Source organism: Sardina pilchardus, chromosome 6 (genome assembly GCF_963854185.1).
Source record: "Sardina pilchardus chromosome 6, fSarPil1.1, whole genome shotgun sequence".
Lineage (NCBI taxonomy): Eukaryota > Metazoa > Chordata > Actinopteri > Clupeiformes > Clupeidae > Sardina > Sardina pilchardus.
The window spans coordinates 3,532,586-3,555,983 of NC_084999.1; the positions used below are offsets into that span (position 1 = coordinate 3,532,586).

The following is a 23,398-nucleotide window of genomic DNA, read 5'->3' on the forward strand; positions in this document are numbered from 1 at the left end:
AGCAGGCTGCCCTCTCAGTATTACAATTATCACACCGAGGGCCTGAGAAACGAGTCATTTATCTACCTGAACCTGTACGCTTTCTCTTTCTCACTTTCGTACGACTATGCGTCTGCTTGGCGCTTATCAGTTAGATGAAGTGGCAGACGGAATTTTCTCTTTTAAAAATCCCACTGGAGTATTTATGAGCAGGATTCAAATCCAATTTGTACGAAAATTTTATTTGGAAAACCTGAAACGCACATGTACGGTATTATAAGCCATAATGCACTGGCCCTGCATATTGGTGAAAATGTAGGTCAGCTGAGTGAGTATGTGAGAAAGAGAAATAAGAACATGTTTACTGTGATAAAAGTTATATGCATAATCCAATAGCAAAGCCAAGAGTTACTTTAAGAGAACATATTGTGGTAATATTGAGCCTGAGTCAACTCTGGAACTACAGTATATATAGATGATCATATGGCTTATCTTGAGCCTGAGTCAACTCTGGAACTACAGTATATATAGATGATCATATGGCTTATCTTGAGCCTGAGTCAACTCTGGAGCTACAGTATATATAGATGATCATATGGCTTACCTTGAGCGCTATCATGTCCAGCATATAAACTTGTTTCTGCTGTCTTCTCCACCCAGTGACCAGGGTAACGCATACTGAGGCCTCGTCCATTAGATAGGATAGGAAGACTAGGTACTGTAGAGGGACAGGTCACATAGATAGATCTCTAGCTAGAATAATTCCTTAACATATGTCTTAACATACCGCCTCTCATTTGGGCAGGCAGGATCAATGTCATTCATACAGTACGTCAGTCAGTCTGTGGTTTTCTAACCCAAGGTACAATGTGTGTATTTATTTATGCTCTCTGTTCCTCTGCGTCTCTGTGGGCTGTGCTGGCGCCCTCTAGCATAAGATCTGCCCCCACGTGTGCTGCTGTAGCATATCCTGCGGGGCGGCGCTGTTACAGCAGGCTGCTGCGGTCTGGGGTAGGGACAGGAGGGAGATGGCGGACTGGTGCAGGCAGTAGAGTCCCATCAGGCTGGGGTGGAGTTTCAGCTCTGCACAGGTGTGTAGTGAGGCAGGTGAGGGATCTCCGCTAGAAGGTAGGGAGGGAGAGAGGGAGGCACCCAGCCTGAGAGACTGGTTATTAGCAGGAGACGATGACCTGGATACGAACAGCAGCTGACTCTGGGACTGATATGGTTCAGATCAGGGCCACAAGATCTGGATCCAGCGCAGTTCAGATCATGCAGACAGACATGTAGCCAGATACATGTTAGGGCCACGTCCGTCCCAGATTCCATTCAAACGTGGCCCAGATGTTGCCATAATGCTCCCCAGAGTCAGCTGCTGTTTGTGGCAGGTCAGGTACAGTAGGTCAGTTTGAGTCTCAGATGTTGTCTCACTGCGGTGAGAAGAGGGTTTGTGTGGATCGAAACTAAATCTAAATGTCAAAATAAAGGTCTGAATCTTTTAATAATCTGTATCAGAGACTGCTAGCCATTCTCATTACAACCATATCATAAATGTAAAGGTCTTGTTCTTCTTATCAAACAGACGTAATGTACAATGTAATTTTTTTAATGATGATGTAAAATATTTATGGAGTAAAGCTTTTTTTTTGTTTTGTTTTGTTTTGGTTTACCAAATATCAGGCGCATGGATGAGAAAAAAGGGACAAACAGATAGACGAACGGTAGGATAGACTAGCGACCGTAGACTAGCTTGGCATCACTGGAGATGTATAGAAGAAGAAAGATTCTAGTTCCCATTCCGGAACATCCTTTGCTCTTTCCATGCAAAAGCCCCCTTGTTTTTACCGAGTGTTTTCATAGAGGTCATAGAGGTCACAGAGACCCTCAGTGCTCATCTCCTGCCTCGATGAACCCGCAATGGCGCCCCCCTCTGGGCTGGAGAGATAGAGTAGCTTTATATATGTAGGTTAGTACCGAATGTTTAGGACTTTCAGCCCAGCGGAGAAGGAGAAGTAAGAGAGACCCACGTTCCTGATTGTGTAGAAGTCAGAGGGGATAAGACTGTTCTTGGCACATTAATGCAATGTTAGCTTTAACTGGTGACAGAGAAGTCCTGATGGTGTTCCCAGTCCAAGCATGCTGGCCTCCCGCTAGCCCCCTATCCATGGCTCCGCGCCTCTCGATTGTCATTCCTTTCCATTTACTCAGTCCTCAAAAGCTGTAGCATTTTATTCCTTTTCCATGAAGTCACCACGTATCAGACAGTGCTTCATCAAGAGCGACTCTCTCGTCAGCTTGCTTTTCTTTATTATGAATTAGATTCATTGAATGGTTCTCCCTGAAGACGGCCCTTCATATCTTTTAGTCAGGGGACAGTCTGGACCGTGTGTTTGTGTGTGTGTGCTGGCCAAGGCAGAGAGTGGTCTGTTTCACTCAAGATTCCGTTGAACTGTTCAGCTGAAGTTGCCACCGGAATAGATATGACCCTGACCTTTGACCCCTGGCTCTGTGTGTCTGGGGGACAAACACAGCAGTGTGTCTCAGAAGGAGCCTAAAGGCTGGCGCCCACCGGACACGTACGCGGTGCGACAACAAGAACATTAGAACTCCATTGTTTTGAACGGAGCAAAGCCCACCAGAAACGTCTGCCGTGCGGCCGCCGCACAGGGTTAGAAAAGTGTTCTAGAATCCTGCGCGTCAAGCCCACACCGCTGAACGCCGTGTCCGGTGGGCGCCGGCCTTTATAGGTCAGCATCACATCATAGGCCCAGAACTGGCCACTGCCACAAGGCACTTTGTGAGTGTAGACAGCTCCCCCTAGTGAGCGGAGGATGAAGTGCATTAATTGATCTCTACTGTAAAGCTTTGCACTACTAAAACAAGTGAAAGTGTTGTGGCAACGCTTCTGTAACCTTTTCCTGTGTCTTATGTTCTAATGTTATCCTGCTTTACTTTGTACAGCCCGGCCCAGTTCTTACTTTGTGTCAAGAATGTCTGATCGCTGAAATGGACTCACTCATGGACGGTGGAGCGGCCCTGGTATGGGTCGGCTCCATTGGCGTTCGATCACTGGTTTATAATGCAGTGTACCATGATGTAATACTCTGATTAAAAGTTTTTCTCTGATTGAGTCTGCATTTGTAATTTGGTGTCATATGTACAGTATGTGTGTCCTCCTATAGCCAAAGCCCTTGACTTTGTTTTATGATTAGATGCAGTCCAGGGTTGCCGTGAAAGACTGTTCATGTTTTTAGTTCAATGTTGAGTGGTTGGAGTTTTTTATGTTTTGGTATTGAATCTGTTTTTCCCATTTATGTAAGGGATAATGTATAGAACGCCGGTCATTATCGGAAAATAATTCCCGACAGGATGAACAGAACCCCGACGCGCAGCGGAGGGGTTTTGCTTCGTCCTGAAGGGAATTATTTTCCGATAATGACCGGCGTTCTATACATTATCCCGCTTATTATATGGCTACTTGCCAAAAAGAGAAATGAAACTTAACTCAATGTGTCTTTAGCAATGACTTGGCTACCGTTTGGTGGCTTCCGCTAACTTCTAGAAAATAAATAGTTCGCCACAGTTGACAGTTCTTAGGTGTTGCCTGGCAACATACTTGGTAACTTTCAATGAAATTCCATTGCAACCAGCGAACGGCTTTGTTGCGGATTGATATGAAAGACGTGAATTAGAAGCACAAAACCCGTTGCCATTGACAGCGGTCATTATATACTTTCACCGGTGATTATACATATTAATCACCGGTAGAACGTTGGGGAGGCCCATTCAAAGTGAATGGGAGCTCTCTCAACATTCTAGAGAGCCATATAATAAGTAAGGGATAATGTATAGAACGCCGGTCATTATCGGAAAATAATTCCCGACAGGATGAACAGAACCCCGACGCGCAGCGGAGGGGTTTTGCTTCGTCCTGAAGGGAATTATTTTCCGATAATGACCGGCGTTCTATACATTATCCCGCTTATTATATGGCTACTTGCCAAAAAGAGAAATGAAACTTAACTCAATGTGTCTTTAGCAATGACTTGGCTACCGTGTGGTAACTTCTAGAAAATAAATAGTTCGCCACAGTTGACAGTTCTTAGGTGTTGCCTGGCAACATAGGCTACTTGGTAACTTTCAATGAAATTCCATTGCAACCAGCGAACGGCTTTGTTGCGGATTGATATGAAAGACGTGAATTAGAAGCACAAAACCCGTTGCCATTGACAGCGGTCATTATATACTTTCACCGGTGATTATACATATTAATCACCGGTAGAACGTTGGGGAGGCCTATTCAACGTGAATGGGAGCTCTCTCAACATTCTAGAGAGCCATATAATAAGTACGGGATAATGGACGACACGCCGTGCGGTTATTCAAAGTTAATGCACGTTCTAGACGGTGATACGGCCCGACGCGAAGCGGAGGGACGTTCCGTCTAGAAAAGTGCATTAACTTTGAATAACCGCACGGCGTGAAGTCCATTATCCCGCTTATTCCACTGTTGCCACTGCGTTGTGTTCGTTTCCGGTGCTAATTTAAATGTTTTAATCGCTAGAACTGTTTTGTTTGTAGAACTACTTTTCCCAGACACATTTCAACTAATTTCTCAAACTGCGGTTACTAGTTCTAAATGGATGGTTGCTATGGCCAAAAGCCAGTCGTTAGTTCTAATCTCCCGTTGTCAAGCTGGCATATCCCAAGATTCTGATCAACGTTAACTTTGAAAGATTGCTATTTTTCTTAGCCTACTGCCACCTAACTAGCTAAATGACACCTCTGTCATATGCTAAACGTTACTATGATCTGAACGTCTGTATTTTACAGCTTGTATGTAACGTGACAGTGCATTTAAACTTCACAACAAGTTTGGCGAATTAATATTCAAGTGTAATACGGTCAAAAACAATGGAACTACTTCATAGCCGTGCGGTTATTCAAAGTTAATGCACACCCTTATAGAACGCAGAACAATGGGGAACTCAACCGAGCAGTGGAATAAAGAGAGTTAAAGGACTGAAGAGAAATGTACTGAATTAGACAAAAAGTGTGATTAGGCCCGCACCTTTAATTAAGCCATCAGAGCAGCTTAGTGACTGGTTTGACTGTAAGGGTTAGGATTATGTTTACCTGTAAGTGGTAGAGTTGGTCAAGTAAACAGGTATTACTGTAAGGGCTAGTGTTTGTTGAGTAAACAGACATACCGATGAAACACCCTTGAATTTCCCCTTGGGGATCAATAAAGTATCTATCTATCTATCTATCTATCTATCTATCTATCTATCTATCTATCAACACGTACTGTAGGTCATGAATAAGTGTAAGCGACAGTGGGATAACACATTTATTAATATATAAACCAAATTAATAACTTAACCAAGTGGTCCGCTTAGTGCACTTTAAGGCAGCACTGGCAGAAGACAGGCCACGTACACACACCCAGACATGACGTCTGTCCATAAATTGCACATAGAACACCCAGCCGTGTTAATGGAACTCAGTGATACTTCAATACATGACATTTCCCGTTCACTCATCTTTCCTTTCGAGCTCTATGTACCACTTTCAAAACTTTACAAATTCAAGAAGACAAGTTTGCAGAAATAAAATTACATTTAAGATAGTTTCAAATCACATTCGAAATTACATTTAAAACTGGTCTTTCTCCATCCAAGTTCACATTCACTCACACTGCACACTACAAAATCAGAACTTTATCAATCCTAACCAAAATGCAAATGTTTAGCTGTGCTGAATACCTGAGGCCAAGTGAAAAGCACAGGAGCTTCTCATTAGATTCATGCTCATCTCCTCCTCCTCCATGATGTCACTAAATAAGTCCTCGTTGAGGGGTGGGGTTGCAACCTGACATGGGTGTAGTTGTGATGGAGGGGCGGGGAATGACACTGCCACACCCACAAAGGGAGTGGAACACTGCGGAGAACAGCCGCTGGGCCACAAAGGGGCGTGGTCACTCTGCAGACACAGGCTCCGCCCACCTGGGATGGGACTATGAGGAGGGTCTGTGAGTGAGATGGCCAGTGGGGCCGATGCCCCTGATGTGTGGAGTTGTTCAGAACAAGAAGGATATCCCGCTATGGCTTCTGTGCTCGTGTGCTGTGGCTGAGGGACGTGACCTGTCCCCACTGACCTTAAGCCGGACAGGACCTCCACACAGCCCGCAATGTAGTCCCACTGTGCTGAAACCTCAGCACCTGACAGTGAGAGTGATTGACTGTCTGAATTGAATGGTTCAGCCAGCGTGGCAGCCATGGTGCCAGTAGGCGATTTTATGGCCTCTTTGGGCTCGTCTACCCAGAATTCCTCACCAGGGAGTCTGCTCAGACTTGAGCTCAGGGATGCCACCTGGTCTTTGATGGTTAAATTCTGGGAAGAGCAGATTTGATCATAGTTGTAGCCTTGATCTTGGGCATCACTGAAAGGGTGGTAGCCATCATGGTGGTCCATGTGAAGCTCTTTATATGAGAGAGGTGTTTTCTCTGGCTCATCTTCAAAGCCTCCTGTACCCTCTCCACGCGTCGAGACGTAGTTTAAGTGATGAAGAGGGCCCCTGGGCCTGGCGAAGTCCATGCCTCTGGCACCATAGAGGTTATCAGACCTGTCCTCAGAGTCATTGGCCAGACCAGCCCTCTGGAAGTCTCGTTTCTGTGTCACCTCACCCTTAAAGATGTCAGCTGTGTAAATGCTACTGCTACTCCCAGTGGTGGAGTATGAGTCTCCATTTTGTGCCCCATAAATGCTGACTTGCTGCTTTATGATGCAGCCATCGCTCTGAGCACTTGGATTTGTGCCGCCATCTTGGATCTCGAAGGGTGACTCTCTATCAAAATGAGAACTCCAGGGAGTTGCCATGGTGATCTGTGAGTCTTGCGCATCCTGTTGGTCACTTCTCTCCTCCTCAGAATCAAAGAGGTCCAGGGTGCCACTGATGTCCATCTGAAGGTCACCAGGGTGCAGGCTGGTCTGATCTGAGCCTGTGAACTGGATCCCAAAATCCCAGGTGTCCAGAGAGAGAGGAGAGATGTTCGGCGAGGACGACAAAAAGTCAAACGTTGCCCCATCCAGGCTGGGCTGAAGAAGAAGCCCTCTTGACACGTCAGGAGATTTGGGGGTGAGTGGACGTGAACTTGCTCCCTGAACGCTACTTGTGTTGTTGTCCAGCCACTGGGAGAGGTCATCTACCTCCAGCATGTTTGTCAAGTGGGGAGAACTACCCAGACCAGTCAAAGCAGAATCACAGTGCGTATCTTCACAGGACGTGTCGGACGGATGTGCTGAGGTGTGATCTGACTGCTGGCAGCCTGTGAGTGTTTGGTCAGGTGACACAGTTCCACCTGCAGTTGTAGTGCCATGAGAGGCTGTCATATGTTGGCTGCTATAGTGAATGCCAGGGGGATGGTTTGGAAGAACGGTCTCCTCTTCTGTAGCATCTGTGTCCAGGACCCACAGGGCAGCAGCTGTCTCGGGGTGACTGACACCATCTGCTATCTGTGGCGAGGAGACTGAGATGTCTATGGGAGACAAAGAATACGTTAAAAAAAGTTTAGTCCCTGAAATTAGTTTTATGAAATTATTCTTAGAAATGTAGGGGTGGACAGAGGTGAGCACCTGCTTTGGATGCTTCAGGTGAGAGGTTATTGGTTGGCTGAGATGGAGAAAGGGAATCTGATTGGTTGTTTGATGAGGAAAACAGGGCAGAGGACAGCTGGTGATTGGCTGCTTCAATGTCAGCAAACTTCCTGTGAAGAGAGCACATCTTGTTAACACGGTACTAACTGAGGCTGAACAGCAATGCTCATCTTTTGACTTCCTGTGAAGTGAACACATTCCCCAGCAGCAGTAATGTTGTGGGCCTTTAGTTGAGTGCAACATTCTACATCAAAGAGGCAAGTTGGAGTTGAAGTTTGAGAGGCAGTTGGAAGAGGCATGATGGCGTATTCTAGTAAAGGGAAGATCTCTCCCATGGAACCTCTCCCCTTTTCTCCTTGGCCCCTCAACCTCTCTCCTCGATCCTCGATGCTCGGTCCTCCAGGTTCGTTCCCACCCTATGGTCCCCACTGATCTATAAAGAACGCTGGATAGACTATCCCATTGTTGCCGCCCCATCATTCTTTATCTAGATCAGTGGGAACGAGGGCCCGAGGAAGGAAGGGAGGATAGATAAAAAGACGAATGAGAGAGGCCCTTCCTGTCCTAAGAAGATCTTTACCTTTGGATCATGTTGTGGAGGAACCTGCGGTGGTTGACCTGTCTTTTGGAAGGTCGGTTCTTCCGAGGCTTCTGCAGAGTCCGCATCATGTGACATGCCGCCGAGGTCACAAAGGTGAAAAGGTCACGGCCCCAGGGCCCCCCACGCTCAATGGCAGGGTCAAAGTTCATACTGTGGTATGAAGGCATGGCTGTCAGGGGGTCAAAAAATTAGGTCTGTTATAAAAGACAGGAAGAAAAGATGTGCCATGACCTTATGCAGTGGGTATGAGCATGTGTGTAAGATGACAAATAATTCAAGTGTGGCAAATATGTTTATAATGAAATATATTTCAATTGAAATCAGCATGTATGTACAACCAGCTCACTGCTGCCATTTTCTGATGTGAAGTCTGTGGAAGTCTGGAGTGACAGCTACATATGGTTGTCAGTGAACATCTACAGGCTAGTTGATAGCATGACCTGATAGCAGTCAAATTGAGCAAGTGTTCTCACGGAAGGGTGCTTGATTAAAGTGTTTCAATAATTACATTATGATAACCTCTAATAAAATGCAGCACATTTTCACACAAAATATGAACGCAACAAAATGTACAGTAAATATCTTAAAAATAGGCCTGAGACACACTGCATAGATACAGTGTGTGTGTGTGTGTGTGTGTGTGTGTGTGTGTTTCCAGCATTATTTATCATAAAATATGGAATTACCAGGTAAAAATGATCATTGGCACCAAGTGATGCTAGCGATATCTGATCTCATCTACTGTAGTTTATTATATCTGTTCTGATCATGCATCCTATTTAAAATATGTACACTTACGTAAGTACTCATCTCCTACAGTATATGTGCAGACATACAGTTCATATATGGACATATCATGCATTATGATCCAGCATGCAGCAACACAATACTAAGCAGGTATAGGCAAGGGTCTCTCAGGGAAATGCAGGGCTGGAGCCAATCCAATCCCAGTCAAGACAAAAGTTCAAGCAAATGCCTGTTGGCATACAATACAGTATATTTGATATTTTTAGACATGCACACATACTCCTTAAAATGACTCACCCGTATTGACTGTGTCCTGTGTTGCTTAGCCAGAGGGATGTTGTCCTGTCAAAGTACCCAAATCATTCAGTCTCCAAGAACTTGTTCCAGTTCAGCTCAAGATGTAAAAAAGAGAAGATGCTCATCCACCTTTCCTATGTGTGTGCATGGACGCATGCATGCATGGATGGAGGCATCAAGCAATGTCAATGAAAGCAAGTGATTCACTGCAATGGTTGTCACTATACCAAGAGAGAATGAGGGATAGAGAGAGAGAATGACAGGAGAGAGAGAGAGACAGAATGGTGAATATGAGAGGAGAGATAGGGAGAATGAGAGGTAGGGGTGGTCTTGGTTGGGGGTGGGAGGTGGCGGAGGGGGGGGGGGTTATTGATGGTTGATGGAAAGAGCTCTCTGTGGACAGAGCTTAGATAAAGAATGGAGCTCACAATGGTGGCGGGTGGCAGGGTAAGTGGGAGAGGAGGTTAAGGCAGAAAAGGGGGCAATTAACGGGAAGTCAACTGGCCATACACGGCTGGCCAGCCGCTGCATTGTCACAGTTGTAAAGAGCGCTTGTTAAACAGAGGTGCTCTGAAGCGCACCAGTCGAGATGTTAACGGCATTAACGAGTCCTTAATTGATCAACTTAAACTCTGGCCCTAATTAGCGCATTCTCCCACCGGAGAGCTCGCCCAGTTGCTACACACAAATTGCCCCGGTGTCACACCGCAAGTCCCATCTGTGCAGGGATGTGGTGGAGAATTAGCTTTGTGTCGCCTCGGAGGAACTGTTGAGATGAATGTGTCATCAACGTCACAAAGCAGACCTGTCACAGGCAGAAAGGTCGCCAGACTTCAGATTTATCTCCAACCTGAGATTACTCGCTCTTCATGCAGTGAAGACATCTGTTCTCCACCTTCTCAAATCAACTGTAAGAAGTTGAATTAAAGACTAATATATTCATATTATATGTTTATATTATAATATAGATATGTATCATGTACATTACGCCCATATAGCTCATTCCAGTTTTTTTTTTTTTTTTAAAGATATGTCATTTGATGCCACATACCGTCAGCAGCACTGGTCCAAATGTCACCATCAGTCACAATCATTTGCTCTGGGACCAAATCATTCCTATTTAGGGGGGGGGGCATTTACAGCCCAGTATGTGCACACTTATTCAGACTGATGTTGGTCTTTCAATGCAAAATGTGGAAATACAGAGATATTTCAACACTAAAGGCTGGACACACTACCCTGCTGAAAAAAACAGCAAGAAACCAGCTTAGGCTGTTAGCTGGTTTTAGCTGGTTTTAGCTGGTCTTTGCCCAAAACACAGTCATTATTGCTGGTCTTTGCTGGTGTAGCTGGTTAGGCCACCAGCTAGACATGCTGGCGTGACCATCTGAGGAAGCTGGTCGTGCTGGTGTGACCAGCCTGTCGTTTGGGATACAACTGGTTTAAGATGGTCATGCTGGTGACCAGCCTGTCAAGCTTGACAAAGATGGTCAAGCTGGTTTTCTAGAATGACCAGCATAAGCTGGTGTGGCCAGTAAAAACCAGCAATGTAGACCAGCAACACCAACTAAAATGACCAGCTTAAGGTGGTACGACAATCAAAACCAGCTGAATTACCATCATAAGCTGGGTAAACCAGCTGAAGGTGTGTTTTCGCGAGAGTTTTGCTGGTCTAGCTGGTTAACCATCAAAGGGTGGTCAAATAAGCTGGTTAACAAGCTGGTCAACCAGCAAACCACCTTTAGCTGGTCAGGCTGGTTTTTTCAGCAGGGTAGTATCTTGTACATGTCTCATAGAACTGAGCCAGTCTGACTAAAAAAACAAGCGGAGGACCACTGCTGACAAGAAACTGATTCCCACTGTAACTGCCTCATTTAATGCACAATGACAGGGACCACCTGCAATGCCTTCACAGACCACCAGTGGGCCGCTGGTTGAAAATCCTGAGATAAACCCACTGTGGCATTAGGTGCGTTTGACTTGACGAAAATCTGCGCAGATCTGACTTGATGTGATGCATGCTGGGTTAAACAGAGTGCATACTGGGACAGACGAAATGCAAACTGGTTAGAAATCATGTCCGACTTCTTGCAGTCGCGGTGGGAGTTACCCTGGAGTTACCCCCGTGACATCATGTCACATGTCCTTACAAGATCTCGGGAGACTGCGTCTTAGCTCAGCCAGCGCAGTTCAGCGCAGTTCGTTTTTAAGCAACTGCGCTGGCCAAAACCCACCCCAATGACGTCAGTTCAAAGTTGTGATAGGGCCGTTTGGAAGAATCTCCCCATGACAAGTATGACAGGTGTCTCGTTCTGCCTCCTTACCCAAGACACTAGAGCGGACCAAGACGGATCAGTTCAACTGCACTAAAACCAACGTCTGGGATGACGCTGGAGCTTATCCCTGTGATCTATCTTGCTCTGTTCTAGAATCTTTGCTCCTTACGTTAGAATCTGCTAAAATGAACAGAAATCGAACGGATACCTTCTTATTTGTGATTTCTGGAACAGCGGTAGGCTAGCCTACTGAAAACGTGAGGATACTCTGCTATTTTATGCTGTTGGTTAAATATATACACACGGAAAACACTTGATATTTAATTAATGTGCTGCAATGCAGGCCTGTTAACTGTATGACAACAGTGGTTTATTTAAACACACCATATCAATTTATTTCGTCAGTCACCATGCTCATTTTAATGAGCAAGAATAAAAGTTTTACTGTATTTAATACAAAATCCCGCGATATCTACCGCGAGGTCTCCAGCCAGGTCTCTCGCGAGTAACTTCAGGTACGTAAGCTCAGTCAGACTGTCCGGGATGAGCTGCGTGTGCTAGTTGCCCCTCCTGCTAAGACCCTGCAGCTCTCGTTGACGTATGAAGCCAGCCTAAGTCAGCCTAAGTCAGCCGCAGTTCATCGCAAACGCACCTATTGTCTTTTCTTGCCTCCAGTCAGCACCATAGTGCGCCCTCATGTGGCCATGGAGTTTATGACAGAGGGCAGTAGGTAACCCTAGGAGCGAGGAGTGGCCTCTGGTGCACTATATTTACCCTGAACACACATGTGCTCACACAGCTGCCCAGGCCTGAAGGAGCCGCCGCCACTACACACACAACATCTTCCTCTACCAGACACTCTGGATGTGTGTGTGAGTGTGAGCGTGTACACAAGTGTGAGTGTGAGTTTGTGTGAATGACTATTGGCACACTGTCACACATGGTGTCACCCAGGTGTTTTATAGGTGAGTTGCACAGGTGAGTTGTGTTTTGTGTAATGTATTCATTAAGAATATGTTGAAGCCTTGCATCATGAATCGTGTGTCCTTCTATGTGATACTCTAATAATCTTTCTCTTAATAATCTAATCATTAATCACTCAATATTGTGTTAATATCACAGCAGTTAGCTCAGTCGTAGCATAGCCTACATTATGTCTGTACACATAAAATGCATTCATATATTTAACTTGTGTGACAGTCTGTTGCAGAAGGCCATTCAGATTACCTAAAAAGCAGTTACTATGGTCCTGAGTGGGTTTCATTTGAACAGCTTGTTCATGGGTGTCTGACCAGCTGTAGGGGAGAGAGGGGTAAGATGAGCCGAGGGGTAAGGTGAGCCATACCCTTTTTCTAGGATATGGTAAACAAATTTAATTTTATGACAGCATTCTAAGGGGGAGGGGACCCTTTCCTAACATCAGTAGAGAAGGGAAGCACATGGAAAATTTGGTAAGAAAGATATTTGGAATAATGTGTTTTTTTGCTCTCTGAGTGAATTCCATGTTTGTCCAGAAGTAAGATGATTTAGAGAAAACAAGAATAAAACAACATTTAGACACATTATATCTGAGATAGTGCCTTTATAAGCTATTATATGAGGGCTAATCAAAATGACAAATCTTAGTCTAGCTTGTCATGAGAAGCATTTTTTTCCCGAAATGGTGCAATGGGGTAAGATGAGCCATAAGAGGTGGGGCAAGTTGAGCCACAAAAAGCCTGACAATATCAGGCCTATATTTTAACATCAGGTTTTTAAATTGCAGTTGAGTTTATTTTTGATAAGGATTACAATATGATATTTTAACATATGAGAATAATGTACACAATTATATTTTAACATATTTTAACATATGAGAACAAGATAATATGGTCCATGCATCCACTCTATATCCCTTTTAAACTTTAAATGTTTTTTAAGATAAGTTTAAAGGCTGAATTGGTTGATATAGCTTTTACAGGTCATATTTTGTGTTATGAACAATGAAAGACTTAATAAAACAATCTTTTACATGAGTTTTTGCTTTGGCTTATTTTACCCCACACATTGGCTCATCTTACCCCGTGCATGGGGTAAGTTGAGCCACTTGACCACTTTTTTTCAAAAGGGCATATCACTGGGTCTATAAAATGTTTTCAATGTTTTTTTTAGTCAAATAGTAGCAGGACACTTTGAAGTTTGATATGGTATGAAGATTGCAAAAAAAGACGTCAATGACATGACGCTGTGATGAAAAATGTAAAAAGTGGCTCGTCTTACCCCTCTCTCCCCTATATTTCTCACCTTCCTGCATTAATGCTTATACCTTATCTGACATGTTTTGGCCTGCCTTTGGCCCTCAGAACTTTGATCAACATAACTCAGCTGGTAAAGTCTCCACACTCATTGGCTGAAAACTGTGAAGGCCCACCCCTGACTGCTCCTCAGGCCCAATAAGAGCAAATCTGATTTTCTACACGTGTTGCCCTGTCTTTGAAATCCAGAACACAGTCAGTGAAGGTAATGTTCTTTCTGTCATTTGTTTTGTCTATTTTTCTTCTGTCCATTTACCAAAATGGCTGAATGTAACATTTTAGAATTCAATTTACCATTTTAGATTTCATCAAAAAAGACTACTGAATTATTTCTTTTAACTCTCTCTCTCAGCAGACATCATGAGCAGAGCCTGGGCTGTGTTCAAATCCCACCCGTACCTCAGCAACATCACGAGCTACACGGCTCTGTTCGCCTCCGCTGACCTCATTCAGCAAAGCATGCTGGGAGGCCAGCACGCTGTAGCAAAGGACCCTGAGACAGACGGACTCTCATCACCTCAGACTGGACCTGCCGCTGCGTCCGGCATCAACTGGACCCAGACTGCTCAAGTGGCACTGGTTGGGTTCTGTTTCCATGCCAACTTCAACTACCACTGGCTCAAGGCATTGGAGAGGATGTGGCCAGGGGGCGGAGTCAAGCGAGTGACCCTTAAAGTGGTGGTGGATCAGCTAGTAGCAGCCCCTGCCACCATCAGCGCATTCTTCATAGGTATGTCCTCATCAACAAGGTCCTATGAGTCTCTTACACAACATTCCCCAGCACAACACCATCAGCGCATTCTTCATAGGTATGTCCTCATCATCCAACTCCTAAGTCCTACACAACATTCCCCAATACAGCACCATCAGTGCATTCATCATAAGTATGTCCTCATCAATCAGGTCCTATGTGTCATACACAACGATCCCCAATACAGCACACGAGCAAAACATCTCACAACTCTTCATTATTTGTAGATTTGTTGATATCTTCTCCCCTATATTCAGCCACACTGATGAGGCTGTGAGACGTGTCGGACCATAATGAATGCGCTCTCTCCCCACAGGACTCAGTGCACTTGAGGGGAAAGAGGATCCTTTTGAAGACTGGAGAAACAAATTCTGGACCTCCTATAAGGTACGCTAAGCTGTGTGAACTCACAAAAAAACAAATCAGACCGCTACTACATGCATAGTGCACACTCCACCCAGCTACAACACTAAGCCAAAGCTACAGCTTGGTCAATGCACTGACTGGAAGACAGGTCAGTATTGTCATGTCCCTGATTGGCATTGAATGTTAATATGTAAAGCTGAGGTGTCCATATCCATTCAAGTGAATGAGCCAAATCTTCTCTTTTCTTCTTCTGCAGACTGGAGTGCTCTACTGGTCTACAATGCAGGTATAAATTAATCATAACAAATAAGTACTGTCTAATTAACTACTTCACATTACTATACTTTTCATCTTATTTTCTTCTCGTCCCTCTCTCTCTCCCAGGCTGTGAATTTCTCTCTGGTGCCGCCAGTGGCACGCACAGTGTTTGTGGGAGGTGTTGCTCTTACATGGACAATTTTTCTTTGTCATTTTCGGCAGCTTAAAAGTGACTCCGAGCCTAGTTCCTCCTTGTAGGGCTTTTGAAAAGGACACATAGCACAAGGCAGAGGGACCACACTCTCAGGAAAGACCTCTAGACCATGAAGAACTTATACAGGATAAAGTCTATGCTTTAAAGAGGTATTTTCTAATAAACTGATGTTAAATCATTCAAATATTTGTAATCTGCAAATGAAAATATGTAACTGTCTTTACTACCTGAATGTATAAAACAGCCTAAGCCCTCTGTACAAAGACTTCATAAGGCTGAAATCAAAGTTCAATTGTACTCTACAAATCCAAGATAATATATTTCCTGTAAGTTACCATGTTTGCCGTGTGTGTGCTAGCATAGTGAGATGTCAGAGTGCTTTGTTAAATTTAATAAAGGTCAATAAACTCACAAGTCATAGATGTGTTACCTGTATGACTTTGATGAACCCCGTTATCAGCTGAACTTGGACTTTGATTAACCACATCCATAGACATTCACCTCTGCTCTGTTCTTTCATCACCTACAGCTTTATATCATATGTAAGCCTCAGAGGGAGATATGGAAACAAAATATTAGGAGGTGGTGTTAAGTGGGAGGCACACAAAAATATAAATTTGTTTATTTAATTTCTTCTACATTATTACTGAGTCCAACAGCAGCAACACAGACAAGCACAGTTTCTATTAGACCTCAACTGAGTAGGCTAGGCATGACACAATAAACAGTGGCTATGCAACTGAAAGTGTGAGCAACTTTGAATCTTAAATTAACACAATCCAAATTGATTTGAATGATTCGGTGTCATTCCATTGCCCATGTGTCCTCAAAGTGCATGTCTATATGGGTCCCATCACATAGTTATTCTCCCAGATAAAGCAGGGAGGTCACAGCTGCCAAGAGTGCCACTCCGCCAGTCACGGCCACTCCAACCATGTAGCCCAAGCTCGTCTGTTTTTCGGGGACGTCTTTTGGGGCCTCAGCCTGTGGTTGTGGAGGCGTATCCTCCTGGTGGACGCCTGTGTGGTGTGTGTGTGTGGGCGCGGGTGCTGGAGTGGAGGGCTCCACGTGACTGACCTCCAGGCCAGAGCAGATGCTCTCCTCCGTCACGCTGCAGTCCAGCATCTCCTGCAGGTGCTCGGCCACCTCGGCCAAGCTCTCGTCCGGAAACATGTAGTCGCACACGCAGAAACCAGCCTCGGGCACGGGGGCAAAAACTCTGAGGGGCAAACACTGCTGCCCCTCTGCGGACCCTCGGCCTTCGGCCTGATCCACGAAGAGGTCGTCGAAGAGCATGTCCACCCTGCAGGACACAGTGTTCATGATGTCCCTCTTTATGGCCTCAATGGCCTGGCCGGCTTTGGGCTTATTGGAGTGGACGTAGGCCCTGCAGGACACCTGGCCTCTGATCACCACAGAGGGACTGGGCTGCGTCGCCACACACACACTCGTCTCTGACGGGCTCTCCACAGGAGGGAGGAGGACCTGCACTTGGAGTTTCTGCTGGCCGAGTTTGGGGTTTCTCTTCTGTCCAGCCACCAGCTCTGTCTCCGGGGCCATGACTTTGCCATTGATCAGACAGGTGCTGCCTATGATTCGCTTGGCCCACCGCTGGAGTCCGTCCTTGATACTCTTGTGCTTGGCCTCTGACGACTTGTCCGAGACTGGGAGATGGAGGTCCAGTCTAACGGAGCACGTCACTACCGGCCAGCTGGAAGACACGCCACTCTGATATTTCCAATCTGCTGGTTTAGCTGAGCTCTTTGGGTCTTTAACATCGAACGTTTTGCAAACGACTTTACGGGTTTTGGAGCAGATCTGAAGGGCGACCCTCTCCGTGACATCCTCATATGTGTCATCCCAAAGCTTTCCTTTAGCTAAATACTTATCAACAGCGAAAACTAACTTTCGCAGGGTATTCATGGCTTCTTTTGACAGCTCTGGAAGAACGATCATGAACACACCAAGCACAGACAGACCACCGGGTAGCATTCGGGATACCTGCTTTGCATGCTCAGTCACCCACTCGATATCAACATCGTCCAGCGTGCCGCTACTGCTCTCAGTTCCTCTCTGTGGAGTCTTGGTAGACAGCACCACATAGTCTCTCTGGAGTGATGACTGACCAATTAATAAGCCAGTAGTAAAAGCTGCACTGCCAGACTCTAAACTGGAGAAATATTTCTCCACAACAGCCTCAACCACATAACCTCTACCCATTTTCGATCAGTTTTGCTGTACAGCTGTGAAGTGACACGTATTTATTCCAAACACCAGCTGGATTTCAGCATCTCTAGAAGCAGCACACCGGAAGCATATAAATTATTGGCCAATGGCAGAAGCGTAAGAACAACACGTGATACAAGTGGCCTCCGTAATCTCGCTGTATTCTTTATCGCGAGACTCAGGCCCTTCCTTTTCCCTTTTCACTTGGAGTCCAAGATGGTAGGCATTGCGATGCTTCTATTCGTGATTATATGATTGTAAAATCCATTGCCATCTGATGTATTTTGCGTGTTTTTGCTGGTTGGCGAAGATGTTGTGAACGTTTTGATGTATTTGGGTTCAATTTAAAGACGTATTATGGTGATGCTGTGCATTTTGACAGAATATTACGCGGCAGTCTAGGCTACTCCATCCATCGAGTCCACCGGCTTACCAACTTAGATTCAGACAAAAACCTGGGACATTCTGCCTGTCCCCTACATTCGGAATGCGAGGCTATTGCTGTGTCTGTGACATTAAATTGATAGGACACTCGTTGCTGTCCCGTATACATAAATACACTATATTGCAAATTGCATGCTAAATATGCTACCTAACGCTAGGCTAAAGTAAACTCGTGTTGTGTGCTGCCAGCACAGAATGTGGAGCTGCCTCAGGAGGGCTATGTGGATGTGTAATAGATCTTAATAGCGTATACAATTTGGGTTGTGTGACCAGTTTTAATCTTAATATCGCTACGAAACAATGGGTTAAATGGTCTGTTTCCTGATCTAGCGTTAGCTAACGTGGCGATGTGAACTAACGTTACTTCGGTTACTAGCCATTACTTTTGCCTAACGTGAGGTTAGCCCACGGCCTATATTCGTGGTCTTAAAGTTTTACGTAGGTCTATGTATGAAGTGTTTTCAGCAAATATCTAATGTTACTGTGACACGAAAATTCGCAAGTTTTTGTTAAACTCTAAACTCTGCCTTTCCTACCCAGGGAGTTGACATCAGGCACAACAAGGACCGCAAGGTTCACAGGAAGGAGCCTAGAAGCCAGGATATCTACCTGAGACTCCTGGTCAAGGTGGGTGAATTATGTTGGATCTATGTTGATTGCGAGTTTTTATCCGACCCGGCATGAATGATTTTGGAAAGTCGCTTGGTGTGGTCATATATGGGGCCATGTCATCTGTTATGTTGAAGAAACTATTGTTAATGTTTATTGCAGTAATACATTTGGGTTACAATGGTGATCAACTGTGTCTAGCTGACTCCAACATATGTGGAGGCATTTGTCTTTGCCATGACTGCGTGTGTGAGTGAGTGAACTGTTGTGTATCTGGTTGTGGTTGTAAGTGTGTGTGTGTATGAAGCAAGCAACACTATTGCCTGAACCCTCAGTATGACTGGGTCATATTGAGATCCTAACTGTGTGTTTGTAATGTAGTTGTACAGATTCCTGGCCCGCCGCACTGATGCTCCCTTCAACAAGGTTATCCTTAGGAGACTCTTCATGAGCAAGACCAACAGGCCTCCCCTCTCTCTGGCTCGTTTGGTGAGTACTGTTTGTTGTCGGACCCATCACTGCCTTGGCTCAATTTATATCGCCTTTACTTTGAAAATTCATTTGGCTGGTAATTTTAAAGCCCCTTTGATTTGATTGTTCCTATTTTAAGATGTGTGTTGGATTTGCTCCATATGTTTTTTTTTTAATGTGCTAACAAGAATTGGGTTTTGTTTGCTCAGATCCGTCAAATGAAGCCGGCAGGCCGTGAAAACCTGACTGCCGTTTGCGTGGGAACGATCACTGATGACATCAGGATCCATGATATCCCCAAACTGAAGGTATGAAGGCTGGAGTGGAACTGGAGTTTGACGTGTTGTGTAGAAACATCTGTAACTGTTCAGAGATCTGTCCTTTGAGTGCCAGTGGTTTAGGACTTGTTTTGTGTTTTTAACCACTTTCTGGCTTATGGCCTCTGTGCACTAGTGTAGTGACAAACTTCCATTTTGTCTTGAGGTGAAACTGGTTAGCTAACTTGAAGACCGCTTCAGTTGTACCAAAATGTGAGATGCCGTGTATGCAAGTATATTAAGCCTCTTGTAACCATGGGCGGCTGTAAGGAGTGCTGCCGTGTGCCACTGTTTCAAGGCGATTTCAGCCTCTAATCTAAAGTCACCATATTCCGCACAGTGCCCATGGAACTCCATTCCGTACAATTGACACTTTAGCAATAAGCCACTCGGGTCCGTAGTATACGCTGATTTTAGAGCAACTAAGGGGGGTTTATATGCAGTAAACTACGGACTCGAGTGGCTTCATTCGTACGGAACATGGTGACCTTGCGTTACATTTTTCTTGAAAATGCCAACCAACATGCACAGTGGCTCACACAGAGAGCAAGCTTTTCAGTGGCTGAGCACAGGTTTTGGTACAACTGATGCTACCCATACATCAGAGGACTTTGACCAGATTTGGGATAGATTTTTAAAGCTTGGAGTCTTTCTATCGAACGCCCCAATTCAAGCTTTACTCAAGACTCTAATTCCTTGTTCAGAATCTGTTGTATGCACAGGTCCGTAATCATTCTGATGCATGTCTGCGGCTAGGCTTTCGCTTGTACGGGACATAAGTTTATCCTATTTTTGTCCTCTAGTTTTTGGAAGATGAATTGAAACCCTGTATCAGACGAGGAATTTGCCGTGCTAGTGTTTTAGGTCATTGCTGTCTGTGTGAATGACTGTGATTACTTAGTTCATCACATTTAAAAACCGTGCTGACCGTGGTCCACTGTGGGGTTTTTTGTGTCTGACCTCACCCTCTCTCTCCTGGCAGGTCTGTGCTCTGAAGGTGACTGTTTAGTAGATATGCCTAGTGCACACTTGTGTCTGACCTCACCCTCTCTCTCCTGGCAGGTCTGTGCTCTGAAGGTGACTGACGGCGCTCGCCGCAGGATCCTGAAGGCCGGTGGCAAGATCATGACCTTTGACCAGCTGGCTCTGACCGCCCCCAAGGGCCAGGGCACCGTGCTGCTCTCAGGTGAGTACCTGTGCAAAGGACGCAGGTGCCGTCCCGTTAAAATGGATAGAATTTGCTCAGTTAAATCCATTCGCCCACTTTGAAATGGTGTATTCCAACTCTGAAAACAATCGGAGGTGCATACATTTGAAAATGTTGGGTTTGCGTTGTATGTTTTTTTTTATTTATTTAGTTAGTTTTTGTTAGGGACCATGTACAATTTCAAACATAAATGTTGCCATTTCATGTATTGTACCAGAGTTAGCCTGGGGCTAATTTACATCTGCAGTCTCTGAGTGTGTGTACTGGGGAAGCCGATAGTTTGAGTAACACATGGTTGCCTTGGCTCCACATTCCAACAACAACAAACCCTCTATGGTGTTTCTATTATCCTGGCTTGATGTAGCGGTACATGACCTGATCTTGGGTTAATCAGTTCTTCTAAACGGTGAACTGTAAAGCAGTTATGTTGCGTGCTTTGCAAAATGATATGCCACCAGTTATAAACTCCTGACTTAAGCTGTGGTTAAAGAACTGGACTGATGTTGCTTTGAATGAAGGTTAGATGGACAGCTGTCTACTAAGGCTGTTGACTGGTCAAGGGTTTGCTGGAGTGGTGTAGTTGGTAGTCACTCCCCCAAGATAAAGATGATGCTCTCTAGCCATCCATCCACACAGCTTACTGTTGAGTTACGATCATTTGAGGGCTTTGGAGAGATTGACAGATGTCTGCATGATGGGGGGGGGGGGGGGGGGGGATGTATGGAGGCTAGTGTGATGTGTTTCAATGACCTTAAAGAATCTGCTGAAATTGTTTAACATTTATAAACGAGTGGCTGAGGTTATATTGAGGACACTGTAGTTGGTTCAGTATAATGGCTGGAGCTTCTGTCTGGTTTCTTAGTGGTGTTAACATTAAGATTTGAAGTGAAATGATATGTGGTCATTAAAAGGCTTTTCTTGACTGTCCATTCTTATTGGTGTACTTCTAATTATCGTATTGTTATTGGTGTGCTATATTCAGAACTACTGGTGTTTGCCACTGTGCCTGAATTCAGAGGTTATCTAGGCTTTTAAAGATTTGCAATTGGATAATTGTATATAGACTTCTGAACTTTGATTTTATGCCCTACTGCCTTTATTTAAGGAAATTGAACCAGCTATCACAATCTAGGATATCCTCGTCTTGTAATGACCAAACGATCTAACTGACTGATCTGAAGAAATCATAACTTCAGTATTTTTATGCATCTGTGTAGTTGTAGTCGCCGTAGTCATCAACTTTACTGGCAGACACAGCGTCCAGTGTTTTAACAGCTGCAATTGTCTCCTCGCAGGTCCCCGCAAGGGAAGAGAGGTGTACAGGCACTTCGGAAGAGCCCCGGGAACCCCTCACAGCCACACCAAGTGAGTTTTGGCCTCCAGATAAATACTTTTTTCCCTCTAAATGTTTTTACAAGTTTATGCAGTTGTTTATACAAAGTCTAGTATGGATCAGATTCCTTACATCTGTTTATCTGATCGGTCAATATGGAACTTAACCTCTTTTTTTTGTGTGTGTGTCCCTCCCCCTTTCCACACAGGCCCTACATTATGTCCAAAGGCAGGAAATTCGAGCGTGCTCGTGGTCGCAGAGCAAGATGTGGCTACAAGAACTAAAACAGTCTTTTTCGTGTTTGTTCTCGTATCCCAAAAGAATTGGGGCAAATAAAAAAAATCTACAGAAATCATCCTTGTTTTTGTTTTTCCTTGTTCAATATTTTGTGGCTGTCCTGGTGTGATCAAATGCTAGAAACCTCAAGTTGTGTGTGATTTTCTTTCTCTCCCGGTGGCAGCAGCTTCTGGTTAAATTGGTGTCCCTTGTAGCCCCAACTGATTTTCTGTGCAAGCCTGAAGTGTGTTGACCTGTAATTTCATTGACCACATAAATGGGAGAGGAGTGTGTCCTACTGGAGCTCCATATTACCGCCTACCTGCCTTAGGCTGGTGTACTTTGCATACTGTGGTACCGCAGTCCAAAATGTCAACCAGATGTGGAATGACCAGGCGTGTAATCTAACCGTGGTCTCGCTAGTTTGTCATGAACAATTGGAAGTATTTTGTGCAAGTCCATCTACCATTTTCTAAAACAATTTAGATGCATTAAACTGATCATCCCGCTGCAAAGAACAGCTGGAGAAATAGGCTCTTCACTTTACTGTGGTACCCAGAATTGTTGCCATAGCAACCGACTCTAGCGTTATCAAGATGCAACAACCACGGACTTGTCCGAGGGAAATGTCAAATCAGCAGTTACATTGGTGTCCTTTTAAAATAAGCGGGAGCGAAAAGCAGACTCAGCACTATCCACCCGATCTATACTGCAGTAACGTCGCTGTGTTGAGCCTGTGAGTGGGTGGGAAGCCTTCGCTATGAGCGAAATATAAAGGCGCCTCAAAAGAAAATGGTCACAATACAGGCAGTAGCACACGTCCATGGATGGATGTAGCCTATGGAATAGAGTCGGTGTGGGGGAAATAGTGAAAAATTGCTTGCATAAAGGTTTTATCGCACAGAGTGGCTATTCAGATTAAAACGTTTCATTAGACACGTTTGCTGTGGTTGAATGATGGATTAATTGTTTTTTTTTCCCCTGGCATGCAGTTATTGTTTTTTTAAGAAGCCAGTTTCAGGGGTTAAAGCTCGAATATAACTGGAGTCTTCCCCCTCATATAGGTTAGTCTATGC

The 23,398-nt window shown here is 44.8% G+C and overlaps 4 protein-coding genes across 4 annotated transcripts in view; 3 read left to right on the top strand and 1 right to left on the bottom strand.

The window, feature by feature from the left end:
* myh14 (myosin, heavy chain 14, non-muscle) overlaps window positions 1-3,105 on the top strand; it is a 49,250-nt gene extending 46,145 nt beyond the window's left edge. Inside the window, 1 exon segment of the mRNA XM_062538132.1 lies at window positions 1-3,105. This exon segment is cut by the window's left edge and continues 631 nt beyond it. The gene's annotated coding sequence lies outside the window, so the exon portion shown is untranslated.
* An 11,105-nt stretch (window positions 3,106-14,210) lies between these two features.
* On the top strand, window positions 14,211-15,525 carry si:ch211-120k19.1 (uncharacterized protein LOC563199 homolog). Its single transcript, XM_062537847.1, has 4 exons — window positions 14,211-14,580; window positions 14,918-14,988; window positions 15,224-15,253; window positions 15,352-15,525. The coding sequence occupies exons 1-4, from the start codon at window positions 14,211-14,213 to the stop codon at window positions 15,481-15,483; spliced, it is 603 nt and encodes a 200-aa protein (XP_062393831.1). The 3' UTR covers window positions 15,484-15,525.
* A 520-nt stretch (window positions 15,526-16,045) lies between these two features.
* odr4 (odr-4 GPCR localization factor homolog) lies at window positions 16,046-17,733 on the bottom strand. The gene has a single exon (XM_062538133.1). It carries the CDS (start codon window positions 17,657-17,659, stop codon window positions 16,301-16,303), a length of 1,359 nt encoding a protein of 452 aa, XP_062394117.1. The 5' UTR covers window positions 17,660-17,733; the 3' UTR covers window positions 16,046-16,300.
* Window positions 17,734-17,818: 85 nt separating this feature from the next.
* Window positions 17,819-22,398, top strand: rpl18 (ribosomal protein L18). Its single transcript, XM_062538135.1, has 7 exons — window positions 17,819-17,884; window positions 18,650-18,736; window positions 19,100-19,207; window positions 19,399-19,497; window positions 20,569-20,692; window positions 22,009-22,078; window positions 22,255-22,398. The coding sequence occupies exons 1-7, from the start codon at window positions 17,882-17,884 to the stop codon at window positions 22,328-22,330; spliced, it is 567 nt and encodes a 188-aa protein (XP_062394119.1). The 5' UTR covers window positions 17,819-17,881; the 3' UTR covers window positions 22,331-22,398.
* The last annotated feature ends 1,000 nt before the right edge of the window (window positions 22,399-23,398 follow it).